General features: G+C 36.1%; 1 protein-coding gene across 2 annotated transcripts in view; it reads right to left on the reverse strand.

Annotated features, from left to right (window-relative positions):
• DCC (DCC netrin 1 receptor) overlaps window positions 1-18,265 on the reverse strand; it is a 1,203,407-nt gene that overhangs the window by 201,881 nt on the left and 983,261 nt on the right. For both annotated transcript variants that reach the window (XM_055298749.2, XM_055298754.2), the window contains exon 14: window positions 10,776-10,886. In XM_055298749.2, coding sequence (XP_055154724.2) covers window positions 10,776-10,886 — 111 coding nt within the window. The remainder of the gene's footprint in view (window positions 1-10,775; window positions 10,887-18,265) is intronic.

Consider the following 18,265-nt stretch of genomic DNA (forward strand, 5'->3'; position numbering starts at 1 on the left):
ATCTTATTATTTCATATTTTACTTTATTTTTAGCTACTTTTTTTTTTGCCTAGATAGAAAAAGAATGTAGAAGTCTAACAAGAGGCGATGAATACACAGCCAACACTCTTAAAAGGGAGTTTTGACAGCTCTACTTCTTGAAAACCACAACAATGAATTGTAATTCTGAAAATATGTGTCTCCTAAATCTAAGCCAATTAAACTGGTAGATCTAAGGATGGGGAATCTTTCTTCTCCCATGTCCTCCAATTCCCAATATCAACACACTTACTCCTAGTGAAAACAAAGGTAGATACTAAAATAATTCACCAGAATCCACATCCTCTCTGCACCTTTGTGCACTGGTCTTTGCCTCACATTGATTATAACTCAAATGGAAAAAGAGGGAAACATGTAGAGTATTTTTTAGGGAAGAGACCCTCAATGCCATGCCCAAGGTTTATCCTAACAAAACCATCAAGAGTCTTCCCTCTCTTGATTTTCTCTTGCTCAGCGAAGCTGCAGAATCCCAATTCCAGATTACAGATAGGAGTCAGCCCTTTTTTGGCCCAACAATTAGACAAGTGTGGTCTCTGTCTATCAAGTTCTTGATTTGGCAAGAACCATCTGGGAGTTAAGATACATATTTAGGGTAGCAGGTTGGCATGTCCAACACAATACAGAGAAAATACAATGAAGTTTGGTTTTATTTAAAAACTGCCAACTTCTTGAAATACTGAGATAACCTAATCCTGACTGTTAGAGCAAATACTCTTGATGTGGCTTTCAAGGAGCAGCTGCAGACACCAGCCCTTCAGTATCTGGGGACTGTTCTCTCACTTTAGAGTTTAAGGATACCAGCTTCAACTATCACAAAACCTCACTAGAACTTTGTATCATTCTACCATGATGCATTTGATCAGCTACCTTACACTGAATAATCTCCATGGCCATTCAAACCGTAAAGCTTATTCTGCATGGGGAGGCAGAGATCCTAGTCCTTGCCAAGTGGTATGCTAAATGAATTCTTTAGGCTCATTTTCCTCGAAGTGGATTCAAACCGTATGCTCTCAAAACTACAGACCTATTGGTTTGTCTCAGAACAAACAAATGAAAACACCATTGTAACTTTAAAATCTTATGCCAAGCTGTCTTCTAGAAAGCTAGGGTTTTCATTTTCATATTGTACATAAGCAAAAGGAGATGCATTCTACATTTATGAAAAATACAACAGAGAGCAATGGATGTTTCTAGCTCATTTATCTGAAATTAGAGTTTGTATATAAGGATGAAAATGAGTGAAGAATCAAACTATGTAAGTGGTACACATTTCACACAAATACCCAGCTATGAATATTTTACATTCACCCATCCACTTATTATTGAGTACTATGTAGCAGGCGCTGTGTGAGATATCGAGAAGTTCAAGACAAAGCATGGTCTTTGTTCCAAGTCTATTGAGAAGAGTGCCAAAATGTGTTTAGAGAAAAGACATCTGAGTGAAACTCAGATAAGAGAAAGCTTCCTAGAAGTAAAACATCTAGTGAGTTTTGAAGGACAAGCAAGTGTGAAATATATATGAAAATACACTTGGGTAAAGAGCACGCTAAGTCCAAAAGCTTGATCCACGATGCAGCTGAGGAAGTGTACCTGGAGGGCAGTGCAGGTAGGCAGGCAGGATGGGATGTCACAGTTGAGGCTGAGGGAAGGACCACATGGAGAAGAATCTGAGCAGCGAATTGGCATCATCAGATCTGGTTCTGAAAAAATCACTCTGACAACACTATGGGGTCTAGAGAGGAGGCAGAGCAAACAGGTATCCAGAAAAATAGCAAACCTGAGGCTACTTTCAGATGACAAATGATGTGAGCCTGACATAAAGTGTGGTGGTGGGTGTGGAGAAGGGAGGGTGGATTCCAAATCCATTATGAAGGTAGAAATTACAGATCTTGGTGACTGAATGGATATTGACAGGGAGTGAAACAGAGTTGAGGGTGATAGGGAGGCTTTTGGCTTGGATGACAAGTGATTATTGGTACTAGTCACAAAGTGAAGAATACAATCAGTCTTAAGGGAAATGGTACTTTGAAAGATCAGCTCAAAACCTCCAATTGTATCAAAAGACCTGTGGTTGAGTCAACCATCTTTGTTATATTTAAAAATACCTGAAGAAAAAATGATGACAAAATCCTTACAGCCACCTGTGGCCTTTCTAGTTTTGAATTATATAAGATGTGATGACTTCACCCTCCTTTGCCTTCAGTTCCATCACCAGAATCAACCACTGTCAACTAGTTTGATGTAAGAGAAGAAAATCATTTTCTGTTCTGCTAAAAGTACTGGCAATAGTTTCACACTATTTAGTAACTAATCTGCTGCTTGAGAAGCCAGCTTTATTTTTATATTTATTTCTCAAATATACCTAGATAGGTGCTGTTTCTATGTTCTGTTACATTTATCTGTCCATTCCAATCACAGATAGTACTATGTTGATTTTAAATCAGGCTTTATAGTAAATATTTTTATTATCCTTTTCCAAAATTTATTGGGATTCTTATACATTCGTTCTTCCATGTAAATTTCTTTTTCCACCCCAGAAAATCCTTAATCATTTAAAATTTACTCTGATTAGAATTGTCTAAAATTAATCATTGATTTGGAAATAACTAATGTAATAATAATCAGTTTTTACATCCAGGAACATATGTAACTTGCTATTTACTCATGTCTTGTTTTATAGTTTTTAGTAAAATGTTGTATTTTTTATGCTATACATTTGTTTACATCTTGTTAAATTTAGTCCTAGATATTATACTTTAGGTTGCTTTATAAATGCATTTCTTTTCAATGTTTAAACTAATTATTGCTACTATAAAGAAAAGCTATGTTTTTGAAACATACAACCTTATTAAATTCTCTTATTAGTTCTAATAGGTTTTTAGTGCAGTTTCTTGCAATTTTCAAATACGCAATAACACCATTTATAATAATAAGATTTATTTCCTTTTGTAATAAAATGTTATGAATTTTTAAAGTTTGTTTTTCTTGTCAAAATCTCTATCTTCTTGAATAACAGAAATTGTAGGAAGTTTTTAAGTTTGTTTGGATCTTAAAACAAATGCGTTTAGTATTTTACCATTTAGCATAATGTTTTAGTTTTTTGCAAAAACAATTTTGAAAGCTTGCTTATATTCCTATAATAATTTTTTTAAAAACTGCCTAATTCCACAAAAACGCGCTCTTCAATCTATTGCTGTAATTATATGATGTCCCATTAAATTATACCTTAATTAGATGATGGGTTTTTAAGATGTACTGAATATACACTCTCCTTTTGTAACAGAAATGAATACATCTGTTCCCTAAATGTAGACAACAAAGCTTTATCATCAAGAACAAGGAGAAGTTTCATAAGGCCAATGGTCTGAATATTTCATATTACTGTCAGAAAGAACTGCAGTCATGGCCAGGTGCAGTGGCTCATGCCTGTAATCTCAGCACTTTGGGAGGCCAAGGCAGGCAGATCACCTGAGGTCAGGAGTACAAGACCAGCCTGGCCAACATGGTGAAACGCTGTCTCTACTAAAAATACAAAAATTAGCCAGGCATGGTGGTGGATGCCTGTAATCACAGCTACTCAGGAGGCTGAGGCAGGAGAATCACTTGAACCCGAGAGGTGGAAGTTGCAGTGAGTCGAGATCATGCCATTGCATTCCAGCCTGGGTGACACAGCCAGATTCTGTCTAAAACAGCAACAACGATAACAACAAAACAACAGTCAAAGTATGAGATCTACTTATTTATCAAAACCAGAAAAATCAGAAAGAGCAACACACTGGTGAGCACTTTGTTGCCATTATCATAGTTAATTCTCACAAAAGCCCACTGTGATGGATACTGTTGTTATGCTCTCTTTACACATGAGAAAAACCCGGGTATGGGAAAGTTATTTGCCCAAGAATATACGGTAAGTGGAGCTGGATCCAAACCTAGTCATTAAGACTCCAAAACCCACTGGATCCTTTACATGGTACTTAGAAAAAAGTCAAGCAACTCATAGAAGGATCAGACATTCCATGGGCACATTAAAGTTTGTTATAACCAAGTAAAAGACTTGCAACTTCATTGAACTGTTATCTAAGTCAAAACAACTTTTGCCATCCTTTGTACAGTGGAACTTTGAGATTCTGAACAACCACTTGCCCAGGAACTGAAACAGATACTATATTGCTTTTAAAAATCAGTTTTTGCTTTGCCTGCTATGCTCCTTATGTGTAAGATGAAATCCACTTGAATGATAATAAGGGGCTGAGTCTTAAATTTCACAATGGAATAGCTACTGTACCACTGGTCCATTGAATTCCCCAAGCCTATCTGTCAATTAGCAACAAGGAATATCACAAATGGTCCCTATCAAAAGTACAAGAAAGAAAATCTATTCTATGACATGCCACCTTCACTCCTCTGTTTACACCAAATCCCATACTAGCATCAAGTGAAATCACCAGAAGAACACATTCTTTCGCTCACTGGTATAAACCGCGTTCCTTACCCGATTCTTAAATGAAATGAATTTGCAGTGAGCCCATTTATTACCAATTTGGGTTAATAAGGCTAATTACCTATTTCCTGGGGGCAAGAAATTAGGGCTAGCTCCTAGGTTCACCTTGTTTTTTGCTGCATCACTGTTGCACTTTCTTAAGTCTTGCACTGCCAACTTTTGATATCTAAACTCTTCCACTTCAGGGTAGAGATTCAATTTTAAATCACATAATTATTGATAGTGTATAGCAATTTCCACCTGTTCACTCCAAAAAAAAAAAAAAGTAGCATAAACAGATTTTCAAGCTCAGTTTCTTGAATGATACTTTGTTGAACTCTATCACAAATTCTCTCATTTCTTTACGCAAGACATTTACACGAAAACCCTGGGGAATTCTAATGATCTTGGTTTGCTTTTATTTTTTAAACTGAAATTTTCAGGCACAAAATAAATATTTTAAAACTTCCCAGCTGTCAGTAATAGCGACGTGCTTTCCAGGGAACGCTGAACAAACAATGTGGTTTGGTTTTATAATTACTTTAACAAAACATCTAATTAAAAGGGCAATCCATGAAGAATTGGAGTATTTCTCCAAGTTACAGTTATCTTCACAATGCTTAAGCCAAGTTGAGAAGGCAAGAGGAACTACAGAAGTCGCAGGAGGCAGGGGTTTCCTTTAACAATCTGCAAATAGCACCGTTTCTGTTTAGCTGACTTTCAGGGCTCAGAGTTATGCAGTAATGAGTAGATCATTCTCTTGGCAATTACCATCAGGCTCTGAAGCAGGAGGGTAAGTTATACAACATAATGCAACCAGAGAGGCCTAATGATGCAGTTACCTTCCAAAACAGATACCTTCAGCTATAGCAAAGAATGCCTGCCATTTCATGTGGATTAAAATGATTGCTTTTTCTCCTTATCCTGAATTTTTGGGAGATCAAAGCAATTCTATATGGAAATTTCTCACTTCAGAGTGTTATTTAGGACTCAAAATTTAGGACTCAAAGCTTTCCAACATTAGCCAAGAAACTTTTGGTGCAAGTCATTTATATCTTATTTTATGATTTAAACATTTACACAAATACATTAAAATGAGATGAATATTTAAGGAAATCTTTTTAAAAATAGAGCAAACTAGCAGGCTGAATGTTCTTTTGTAGCTACCAGTGACCACTACTGATCTTGTTCATTCCTTCAAATATTAATTTCCATCAAGGGTTACACTTTTTAATATATGAATGGTGCAATCAAAAGAAGAAAACCAGAAGGAAAGAAAGGAAACCAAAATCACTTTTAGGAAGTGTCGCAGCTGAAAGTGATCATGGATCAATAAACTGAGAAGGCCTTTGGTATTATCAGTTTTTTTACAGCAAGTAAAACATACACGTCCCACACATTTACACAGTTAAATGCTCTGAAATGGCTTTTAGTTTTCATTATGTCTAAATGTGAACAATCTCAAATCATAACGTGTAACAGCATTTTGTGCAAGAAGTATCAATTCTACTGTGTTTCTTCTATTAATTTTTTATTTATCTTTTCAGATTGCTAATGTGTATATTACAGGAAAGGATAAGATTGTCTTAGCAATTATCATCCAAAAGAAAACATGAGAGAATGAGAAAAAAGTTGATATTTGTGTGGAAATATGTTATGACAATTGACTGATAAGGGAGTAACAGTTGGATGAGTGAGGATGCATTTTGAATTAATGGTGGCAGAAATCATTTTCTCAAGGCAATATTTCCTTGAAGAATGTTTTCTATGCTGTCCTACACACACTTCCCTACAATCCTAGCTGTCAGAACCCCCTTTCCCTGAAGTTTCTAGTTCAAGTTCTACGTGTTTTTATGAAATCTTTTCTAATCAGTGCAGCCATTATCTCTCTGGTTCTCAATAGAGCTGTTCTTGCTGTTTTCATTTTTGTACTCCCCATGATTCAGCACACTGTAAATTCTTAAACCGTATTTCATAATAACTACATCCATACCCAAAGAAAAAGAAGGAATGTTGCATGTACAAGAGGGCCATTATTAAGCCAAGAGCATAGAAAAGTTCAAACAAATCCAATTAAAAGCATTTATTAAGACTCGAATGAGCATGGCATAGAGATTCTTGATTGAAGTAGATGCATGAATTGGATTGTAGTTACACTGCATTGATATGAAAAACATGGAGTTAAATGAAAATTTTGTGTCTTCTAATAAGTGGTGATTTTATATTTTGGTTCTACTTAAGTTGTGACTCATTCAGAGTCAGGAAAAAGAGCACATAAGTCAAGTAGAGAGTCTGTTTCATTCTGGATATTTTGTAAGACCTTCAGCACCTCTGCTTCATTTATTTTCTCTCCTTCTGCTTCATTTATTTTCTCTCCTTCCAGTAAGAGATATAACCCCTTAGGTTTGGGTAAATGGTATGATCTCACTTCTTAGAATCATTTGTTTGCCTTGAATCACTGTGTTTATGGTCATCAAGTCATTTCTACGGGATTAGTGGAGGCTTTTCTCTGATCACCTACACTGGACCTCAATGCATAAAACCTATTTTTTTTTTTTTTTTTTTTTTTTTTTTGAGATGGAGTCTTGCTTGCTCTGTCTCCCAGGCCAGAGTGCAGTGGCACAATCTAGGCTCACTGCTACCTCTGCCTCCCGGGTTCAAGCAATTCTCCTGCCTCAGCCTCCTGAGTAGCAGGGATTACAGGTGTGTACCACCACACCCAGCTAATTCTTGTATTTTTAGTAGAGATGGGGTTTCACCATGTTGGCCAGGCTGGTCTCGAACTCTTGACCTCAAGTGATCCACCCGCCTTGGCCTCAAAACCTAGTTTTGAGCTCCACAGTTGCTAGCTGACTACTTGGTTAAGTTAGTTAAATTTTCATAGCTTAACTTAGTCTCCTATAAAGTAAGGCTAATAATGTATACTTCATAAGGGTAGATGAAAGGATAAAACATAAATCTATAAAATTTAAAACTTAATTTTCAGGTAAATAAGTTAAAATAGAAAAAAATAACTATTTATATAGTTTATTGTGACCACTCTTTTCTTTTTTACATAAGACAAATTATAACCTCTTGACTTTGGCATCTTTCTTGCCATATATATCTCAATCACCAATTAGCCTCTATTCAGGATGACTGTTCTTGATTTTCTTCTACTTGGAGAGTTCTAGTCTAACCTATTCACACGGCTTCCCCTTCACTTCCTTAAAGTCTGGGTTCATATTTCATCTAAACAGAAATATTTTCTCAGCTCCTTACATAAAGCAGTAGTTTCTAATCCTTGCTATCCCCTCTACCATGCTTCTTTTTCTTCAGAGCACCTATCACTATCTACTTCCATCTGAATATAACTTATACTCCTTGGGTGTAGGGACTTTATTTATTCTTTTATCTCTAGTACCTAAGGTAGTATCTGGCATATATAGACCTTTAGTAAGAAATGTATGTTGAATAAACACATAAATGGAAAGTTTTCTAAGCTATTAGTGACGGGTATGAACTCTGTGAAATGTGACTTTTTGTAGCTCTGCAACTTTTCAATTATATAACCTAAGACAAGTTAAATAATATCTCTAGGCCTCAAGTTACTTTTTTGTAAACTCCTATATTACCTCTAGAGTTGTCTTAAAGTCATTGCCTGTGTTTGCCTGTTTAGAATACTTTTTGTGTGTGCATGCTTCAGCCAGAGTTATCTCTACAAAATGCAATTCTAATTAAGTCACTATTTTTTAAATCAACCTTTGATGACTTGCTTAAAACAAACTAAGTTATTGACTTAATGACATCCTTAGACAATGTTTAACATTCTTAACTTTGTCTTGTCAGATTTAGAACCTGCTTATCTTACAAATCTCATCATATGCCAATTCTGTGTTTATTCTTGATGGCCTTTTTCAGTCCCCAAACAGCATCACTGTCTTGACTTTAAAAACCACATTTACCTTATGCTCTATTCCTTCCCCTCAATTGCCAGTGTATTTTTGCATACCTAATTCTTATTCATCCTTCAGGTCTCAATTTAAATGCAAGTCTGTCTGTTTGCCTACTGGTCTATCTATCCATCCATCTATCTATCCAACCTTCCAACTTTCCAACCTTCCAACCATCCAGTCATCCAACCATCCAACCACCAACCCATCCATCCATCCATCCATCCATCCATCCATCCATCCATCCATCCTAAGTTGAACTGTAGTTTTCAAGTACCCAATCAGGTTTTAACTACAACAATGGCAACTTCCTATACTTCACCTAAAATGTCTGTCTTTCTTTGCTATTCTCCAAGCTCCATGAGAAAAGAACCAAGTGTTTCTTATTTATTATTGTATCAAAGCTCAGCATGGTGCCTGATGCTTAGTAAGATTTCTATAAATATTCCTTGAATTAATATGCAGTCACATGGCAGAGATTAACATTATTATGGAAATATCAACTGTTGATTGTTTAATGTTACCATAATTATTTTAGTAAAACCAAATTTGTGGCTATAGAAAAATCATGAATGATAGTGAGGTATTCAAGAAGAGAAAAAGAGAAAGATGAAAGAGAAAGAGAATGAGATGGAGGAGTTCAAGAAAGAGGAAGGATGACATGAGAAAGAGTAATAAAAGAACTAGGAAAAGAGTAAAAGTGAGGAAGACATGGGAAGAGAGATTAAAAAATGGAAGGGAAAAAAGGAATATAGAGTTTTTACTCTCAATTTTTACTGGAATAATTTCAGATGTATCAGTTAAGGAGTAAGAGAATTTCATTGTTAGCTATAATAGGCAATTATTTTGTGCTGTCACATTTTCAATAAATACGAGTTTATCTTTATATTTACCTTTAATTGACACTAATTTTGATTACCTAGCTTTAAGAATATTTATCATATCTTACTTCTTTTCAAAGGACCTCTCATTTTTATGAATTCTTACCTTTTAAATTTCTAACTCTAATTCTACATATTTCTGCTTTATTATTTAATGTTTTATTCTGTCACTTCATTACCCATTCCTTTTAAGTTTTATTTTAAAAATTTAGTCATGATGTTTCTATTTCCAGAGCAATTTCTGATTTGCTAATTTTGAGGATTCTGCTTATATTTAATTTATTAATATATAAATCTTATATGAATCCTAATATCCTACTGATGAATGTTTCAGGACAACTACCAGCTAAGCAAGTAAAGTAGGTTGTCTTTTATATCAAGAAAAGGTAATGATAATATCATAAGCAAGTAAAAAAATTACATATAGATGTTTTTCAAAAGCCTCATAAAAAAGCAAGAGAAGCTATATTATATAGTTACAGTTCATGATTACTATTATAAATTACACTGATTCTTGTGAACGAAATGGTTAAGGTCAATTATTCAAAATAAAATAAATAGAAAACATCTTATTTCAGATGATCTTGAAGACAAATAACTTGTTATGAGGACCATGATTATTGCATAATCAATGCTATGTCGTTCATGGGCTAGCATTATTTACATGGCATTTTGTTTTTGTTTTTGTTTTTTAACCATTTTTCTTTTTCTATTTCTTCTTTATTTTTCTTTTTTTTATTATTATACTTTAGGTTTTAGGGTACATGTGCACAATGTGCAGGTTTGTTACATTGTATCCATGTGCCATGTTGGTTTGCTGTACCCATTAACTCGTCTTTTAGCATTAGGTATATCTCCTAGTGCTGTCCCTCCCCCCTCCCCCCACCCCACAACAGTCCGCGGAGTGTGATGTTCCCCTTCCCGTGTCCATGAGTTCTCATTGTTCAATTCCCACCTATGAGTGAGAACATGCGGCATTTCGTTTTTGGTCCTTGCGATAGTTTACTGAGAATGATGGTTTCCAGTTTCATCCATGTCCCTACAAAGGACATGAACTCATCATTTTTTATGGCTGCATAGTATTCCATGGTGTATATGTGCCACATTTTCTTAATCCAGTCTATCATTGTTGGACATTTGGGTTGGTTCCAAGTCTTTGCTATTGTGAATAGTGCCGCAATAAACATACATGTGCATGTGTCTTTATAGCAGCATGATTTATAGTCCTTTGGGTATATACCCAGTAATGGGATGGCTGGGTCAAATGGTATTTCTAGTTTAAGACTATGTTTTCACTAATGTTTCCCTGTTGTGTTTTGCATGTGAACATATAGTAAGAATCAACGTTCCCAAAGTTGGAGTCCATTCCTTTTTTAAGAGACTTTTTGAAGCTGAGTCAACAAGAAGATAATCAGAGTGATAGTAACTGGGAAAAAGTCTTACCATCTAGATCATTCTCTGGAGTCTCTGCAGTATACCAGTTGGAGGGTGGTCCAGTACCATTGACTGTCATGGCTGACACCTGGAAACTGTACTGACTTCCTTTCTCCAGTCCTATGAAAGAATTTTCCACAGGGAGGGAAGAAAGTTACTATGCACCAAGTATTCCTACCTCGGTTTCAAAAAGCTTCAGCAAAATTGTAACAATAGTGAACATGCTTTACATTGTTTGTGACTGTTGTGGTAATGATTATTTTGACTAAAAGAGTAGAAATATCATAGCAAGAAATCAAATTAATTTTTATACATTATGAGTTTTTCTCCAGTTTATAAAAATGTGTCCATGTAAATAGCCTCAGGGCAGACACAGAATATAAAATATAAATGATGAAATAATCAAAAATTGCATGGATCATTTTTCCTCACTGTTCAGAAGATTCATGTCTATAAATCAAGAACAGTCAATGTAAAAATTTATGTCTCCATCATTCATTCAAGGTCTGGGAATATGTTTTCTTTAGGCCAAAAATCAAGAATCCAAAGACAATGTACTTCAGAAGAAAATATTAGGGTTTTTGTCTCTTAAAACCAGCTTTCAAGAATATTTTGTTTTGCAGTAGCTTCCACACAAGAGATATAGAAAATCAATCCCTACGATGATTTTGGCATAATATTGTGCACGATGATCACATTAGGGTTTATTTCAAAATACACAGAGAACACAGGTAAACTAGAGACCACATGGATCATTTATCTGATATACGAAAATTTTTGATGTAAGTGACTTTCCTCTTACAAAAAGCTGAAAGTAGCTCATTAACATGATAAATTATTGTAAAACAAATGATATTTGTGAAAAGACCATAGGACAGTTTTGAGGCTCAGACTAAATGATCAATTCCTTAAACCTCAAGGAATTAAACAATCCTGATAAAGATAATAATGTAACTGTTATCCCCCATTCATCTGAAATAGTACAAATATTTGGTGTCAAGAAAATAAATACATAATAAAAGAAATTACGCTCATGTATAAAATTACATTTGAAGATTTTTTGCATAGGAAGATGAATACTTAGTAGTAAGGGGAACTCAAACTTACTAATAGGAGATGGTATTTTAAATAATGGTTAGAAAGGATTAGTTATTGTCAAAGAACAAACGGTTGCCTTCAACAGACAGTACTATTAGACCATTTGATAAATTCACCTACATAATGATATCTATAACACAAATTTCTGTCCTCTAAAGAAGCTTCTAATTTTATAAAATAGACTAGAAGCTCCATGAAGACATATATTGAGACTGTCATTGGTGCTCTTGTCTTTGCTATTAATATTATTCAGGTTTTAATTGTATATTCATAGGGTCCACAATAGTACCTGAAGCAGGGAAGATGCACACACAAAACAACACTTGAAAAATCCACTAAAACTAAAACTTAACATAAAGAAAACATTAGGTTAATATACAGCATTCAACCACATCAACAAGATGGCAAAGAGATACTTCGAACATAAGGCCTTTGTCATTCCTTAAGTAGGCTCATGCTCACTTTGATTTGTTAACATGGCATTGATCTAATTTTGTTCATCTTTCTCACCATTTCATAGGCACTGTTGTTGATTACAGAGGCAGAGGGGTTACAGAGATTTTCTGGGAAATTAAAAAATTAATAGGGAGAGAACCCTGAGAAGAAATGGTTACCTACTCATAACAGCTTATGTCTTTCATAATGCTCTTATTTAAAATAAAGTTCTAATCCATCAAAAATGTACTCTTGGTCGGGTGCGGTGGCTCATGCCTGTAATCCCAGAACTTTGGGAGGCTGAGGCAGGTGGATCACGAGGTCAGGAGATCGAGACCATCCTGGCTAACACAGTGAAACCTCGTCTCTACTAAAGATACAAAAAATTAGCCGGGCATGGTGGCGGGTGCCTGTGGTCCCAGCTACTCGGGAGGCTGAGGCAGGAGAATGGCGTGGACCCGGGAGGCAGAGCTTGCAGTGAGCAGAGACCGTGTGCCACGGCACTCCAGCCTGGGTGACAGAGTGAGACTCCATCTCAAAAAAAAAATATATATATATATACTCTTGTGTTATGTAGAAGTTTAACTTCATTTTTCTTTAAAATGAATAAACAATCATGTCAATACTGTCTCCAGTGATTGATTTGAAATACCCTCTGTGATGGTCAGTTATGTGTACCAACTTAGGTAGGCTACAGCACCCAGTTATTCAATCCAACACTAATTGAGGTATTGCTGTGAAGGTATTTTGTCAATAGGACTAAAGTCCATATATAGTTGACTTTAACTAAGAGATATTTCTGTAGTCTATTTGGATGGCCCAGATTCAATCAGATAAAAGACCTTAAGTGCAGAACTGAGGTTGCCCTGAGGCAGAAATTCTGCCTTGCCATGGCTGTGGACTTAGCTTGAGAGCTCCAGCCTGCCCCTCTTAATGGCCTGCCCAGTGATTTTCGAATTGCCTGGCCAGCCATCATAACCACTTAGACCAATTCCTTGCAATACTTTTCTTAGTATGTATTTCCTGCTGGCTCTTTCTTTCTCTGGTAGAAATCTGACTGATGCACCTGTTTTAAGTAAAACAAAGTCTGCTAACAACTTGAAGTTATCATTACAAAGCAATTTATATCTTTGTCGGTTTAAAGTCTGTTTTATCAGAGATTAGGAATGCAACCCCTGCTTTTTTTTTTTCTTTCTTTCCATTTTCTTGGTAAATATTCCTCCAGCCCTTTATTTTGAGCCTATGTGTGTCTCTGCAAGTGAGATGGGTCTCCTGAATACAGCACACTGATGGGTCTTGACTCTTTATCCAATTTGCCAGTCTGTATATTTTAATGGGGCATTTAGCCTGTTTACATTAAAGGTTAATATTGTTATGTGTGAATTTGATCCTGTCATTATGATGCTAGCTGGTTATTTTGCTCATTAGTTGATGCAGTTTCTTCATGGTGTCAATGGTCTTTACAATTTGGTATGTTTTTGCAGTGGCTGGTACCAGTTGTTCCTTTCCATATTTAGTGCTTCCTTCAGGAGCTCTTGTAAGGCAGGCCTGGTGGTGACAAAATCTCTCAGCATTTGCTTGTCTGTAGAGGATTTTATTTCTTCTTTGCTTATGAAACTTAGTTTGGCTGGATATGAAATTCTGGGTTGCCAATTCTTTTCCTTAAGCATGTTGAATATTGGCCCCCACTATTTTCTGACCTGTAGTGTTTCTGCAGAGAGATCTGCTGTTAGTCTGATGGGCTTCCCTTTGTGGATAACCCGACCTTTCTCTCTGGCTGCCCTTAACATTTTTTCTTTCATTTCAACCTTGGTCAATCTGACCATTATGTATCTTGGGGTTGCTTTTCTCAAAGATTTAAAAAAAAAAAAAAAAAAAAAGAAGGGCATTACATAATGGTAAAGGGATCAATGAAACAAGAAGAGCTAACTATCCTAAATGTATATGCACCCAATGCAGGAGCACCCGGATTCATAAAGCAAGTTCTTAGAGACCTACAAAGAGACTTTGACTGCCACTCAATAACAGTGGGAGAGTTTAACACCCCACTGTCAATATTAGACGGATCAACAAGACAGAAAATTAAGAAGGCTATTCAGGACTTGAACTCAGCTCTGGACCAAGAGGACCTAACAGACATCTACAGAACTCTCCACCCCAAATCAACAGAAAATACATTCTTCTTAGCACCACATTGCACTTATTCTAAAATTGACCACATAAATGGAGGTAAAAAAACTCCTCAGCAAATGCAAAAGAATGAAAATCATAACAAATAGTCTCTTAGACCACAGTGCAATCAAATTAGAACTCAGGATTAAGAAACTCACTCAAAACCACACCACTACATGGAAACTGAACAACCTGCTCCTGAATGACTACTGGGTAAATAAAGAAATTAAGGCAGAAATAAATAAGTTCTTTGAAACCAATGAGAACAAAGACACAACATACTACAATCTCTGGGACACAGCTAAAGCAGTATTTAGAGGGAAATTTATAGCACTTAATGCCCACAGGAGAAAGCAGGAAAGATCTAAAATTGACACCCTAATATCACAATGAAAAGTACTAGAGAAGCAAGAGTAAACAAATTCAAAAGCTAGCAGAATGCAAGAAATAACTAAGATCAAAGCAGAACTGAAGGAGACAGAGACACAAAAACCCTTCAAAAAAATCAATGAATCCAGGAGGTGGTTTTTTGAAAAGATTAACAAAATAGACCACTAGCCTGACAAAGAAGAAAAGAGAGAATAATCAATAGACACAGTAAAAAATGATACAGGGGAGATCACCACTGATCCCACAGAAATACAAACTACCATCAGAGAATACTATAAACACCTCTATGTAAATAAACTAGAAAATCTAGAAGAAATGGGTAAATTCCTGGACACACATGCCCCCTGCCCACTGCAAGACTAAACCAGGAAGAAGTCGAATCCCTGAATAGACAAATAGCAAGTTCTGAAATTGAGGCAGAAATAGCCTACCAACCAAAAAAAGCCCAGGACTAGATGGATTTATAGCGAATTCTACCACAGGTAAAATGATGAGCTGGCACCATTCCTTCTGAAACCATTCCAAACAAAAGAAAAAGAGGGACTCCTCCCTAACTCATTTTATGAGGCCAGCACCATCCTGATACCAAAACCTGGCAGAGACACAACAAAAAAAGTAAATTTCAAGCCGATATCCCTGATGAACATCAATGTGAAAATCCTCAATAAAATACTGGCAAACCGAATCCAGCAGTACATCAAAAGCTTATCCACTGTGATCAAGTTGGCTTCATCCCTGGGATGCAAGGCTGGTTCAACATATGCAAATCAATAAACATAATCCATCATATAAACAGAACCAAAGACAAAAACCACATGATTATCTCAATAGATGCAGAAAAGGCCTTTGATAAAATCCAACACCCCTTCATGCTAAAAACTCTCAATAAACGAGGTATCGATGGAATGTATCTCAAAATAATATGAGCTACTTATGACAGACACACAGCCAATATACTGCATGGGCAAAAGCTGGAAGCATTCCCTTTGAAAGCTGGCACAAGACAAGGATGCCCTCTCTCACCACCCCTATTCAAAATAGTATTGGAAATTCTGGTCAGGGCAATCAGGCAAGAGAAAGAAATAAAGGGTATTCAAATAGGAAGAAAGGAAGTCAAATGGTCTCTGTTTGCAGATGACCTAATTGTATATTTAGAAAACCCCATAATCTCGCCCAAAATTTCCTTAAGATGTTAAGCAATGTCAGCGAAGTCTCAGGATATAAAATCAATGTGCCAAAATCACAAGCATTCCTATACACCCATAATAGACAGCCTAATCATAAGTGAACTCCCATTCACAATTGCTACAAAGAGAATAAAATACCTAGGAATACAACTTACAAGGTATGTGAAGGACATCTTCAAGGAGAACTACAAACCACTGCTCAAGGAAATAAGGACACAATCAAATGGAAAAACATTCCATGCTCATGGATAGGAAGAATCAGTATCATGAAAATAGCCATACTGCCAAAAGTAATTTATAGATTCAATGCTATTCCCATCAAGCTACCATCGACTTTCTTCACATAATTAGAAAAAAAAAAAACTACTTTAAATTTCATATGGATTCAAAAAAGAGCCCGCATAGCCAAGATAATCCTAAGCAGAAAGAACGAAGCTGGAGGCATCAGCTTCAATCTATACTAGCTATCAATCTATACTATAAGCTACAGTAAACAAAACAGCATGGTACTGGTACCAAAACAGATACGTAAAGCAAAGGAACAGAACAGAGGCCTCAAAAATAACACCACACATCTACAATCATCTGGCCTTTGACAACTAGAGAAAAACAAGCCATGGGGAAAGGATTTCCTATTTAATAAATGATGTTGGGAAAACTGGCTAGCCATATGCAGAAAACTGAAACTAGACCCCTTCCTTACACCTTATATGAAAATTAACTCAAGATGGATTAAAGACTTAAATGTAAGACCTAAAACCATAAAAGCCCTAGAAGAAAACCTAGGACATAGGCATGGCCAAAGACTTCATGACTAAAACACCAGAAGCAATGGTGACAAAAGCAAAAATTGACAAATGGGATTTAATTAAACTAAAGAGCTTCTGCACAGCAAAAGAAAGTATTATCAGAGTGAACAGGGAACATACAGAATGGGAGAATAATTTTTTAATCTATCCATCTGACAAAGGGCTAATATCTAGAATCTATAAGGAACTTAAACAAATTTACAAGAAAAAAACAATCCCATCAAAAAGTAGGTGATGGATATGAACAGACAATACTACTACAAAAGAAGACATTTATGCGGCCAAAAATATATGCAAAAAAAGATCATCACTGGTCATTAGAGAAATGCTAATCAAAACCACAATGAGATACCATCTCATGTCAGTTAGAATGGCAATCATCAAAAAGTCAGGAAACAATAGATGCTGGAGAGGATGTGGAGAAATAGGAATGCTTCTACACCATTGGTGGGAGTATAAATTAGTTCAACCATTGTGGAAGATAGTGTGGCAATTCCTCAAGGATCTAGAATCAGAAATACCATTTGACCCAGCAATCCCATTACTGGGTACATACCCAAAGGATTATAAATCATTCTACTATAAAGACACATGCGCATGTATGTTTATTGCAGCAGTATTCACAATAGCCAAGACTTAGAACCAATGCAAATGCCCATCAATGACAGACTGGATAAAGAAAATGTGGCACATATACATCATGGAATACTATGCAGCCATAAAAAAGGATGGGCTCATGTCCTTTGCAGGGACATGGATGAAGCTGGAAACCATAATTTTCAGCGAACTAACACAGGAAGAGAAAACCAAACACCACATATTCTTACTCATAAGTGGGAGCTGAACAATGAGAACACACTGACACAGGGAGGGGAACACCATATACCAGGGCCTGTCAGGGAGTGGGGGGCTAAGGGAGGGATAGCTTTAGGAGAAATACCTAATGTAGATGACAGGTTAATTGGTGCAGCAAACCACCATGGCACGTGTATACCTATGTAACAAATCTGTACTTTCTGCACACGTATTCCAAAACTTAAATTATAATAATAAGAAAGCTGCTTAGAGGCCATCTAGTGTATTGTAAGTATTTCCCCAAAGGGATCTCACCCGGCCAGGCCAAACTATTTATCAGAGTATCCCTTCCAACCATATACCGTAGGGGAGCTCTTCATATCTTCCTTTCTATTACATCTGCAGTGAAGTTTTAGCATCCTGTAGAGATTAGTGCCTCAGGTCACTCTGAAAATCCTGCCAAATGTCTTTGAAGTATTATATTTTATCTTTAAAACACCTTCGACTTTGCTGGGCTGTGAAATCTAACTACAAACACCTAAAAAAGCTAGGTTAAGTATAAAAAAATTTAAATATGTATATAGAATCCCATTATTAAGGAAAATCTTAAGTA

This window comes from Symphalangus syndactylus, chromosome 1 (genome assembly GCF_028878055.3).
Source record: "Symphalangus syndactylus isolate Jambi chromosome 1, NHGRI_mSymSyn1-v2.1_pri, whole genome shotgun sequence".
Classification (NCBI taxonomy): Eukaryota; Metazoa; Chordata; class Mammalia; order Primates; family Hylobatidae; genus Symphalangus; species Symphalangus syndactylus.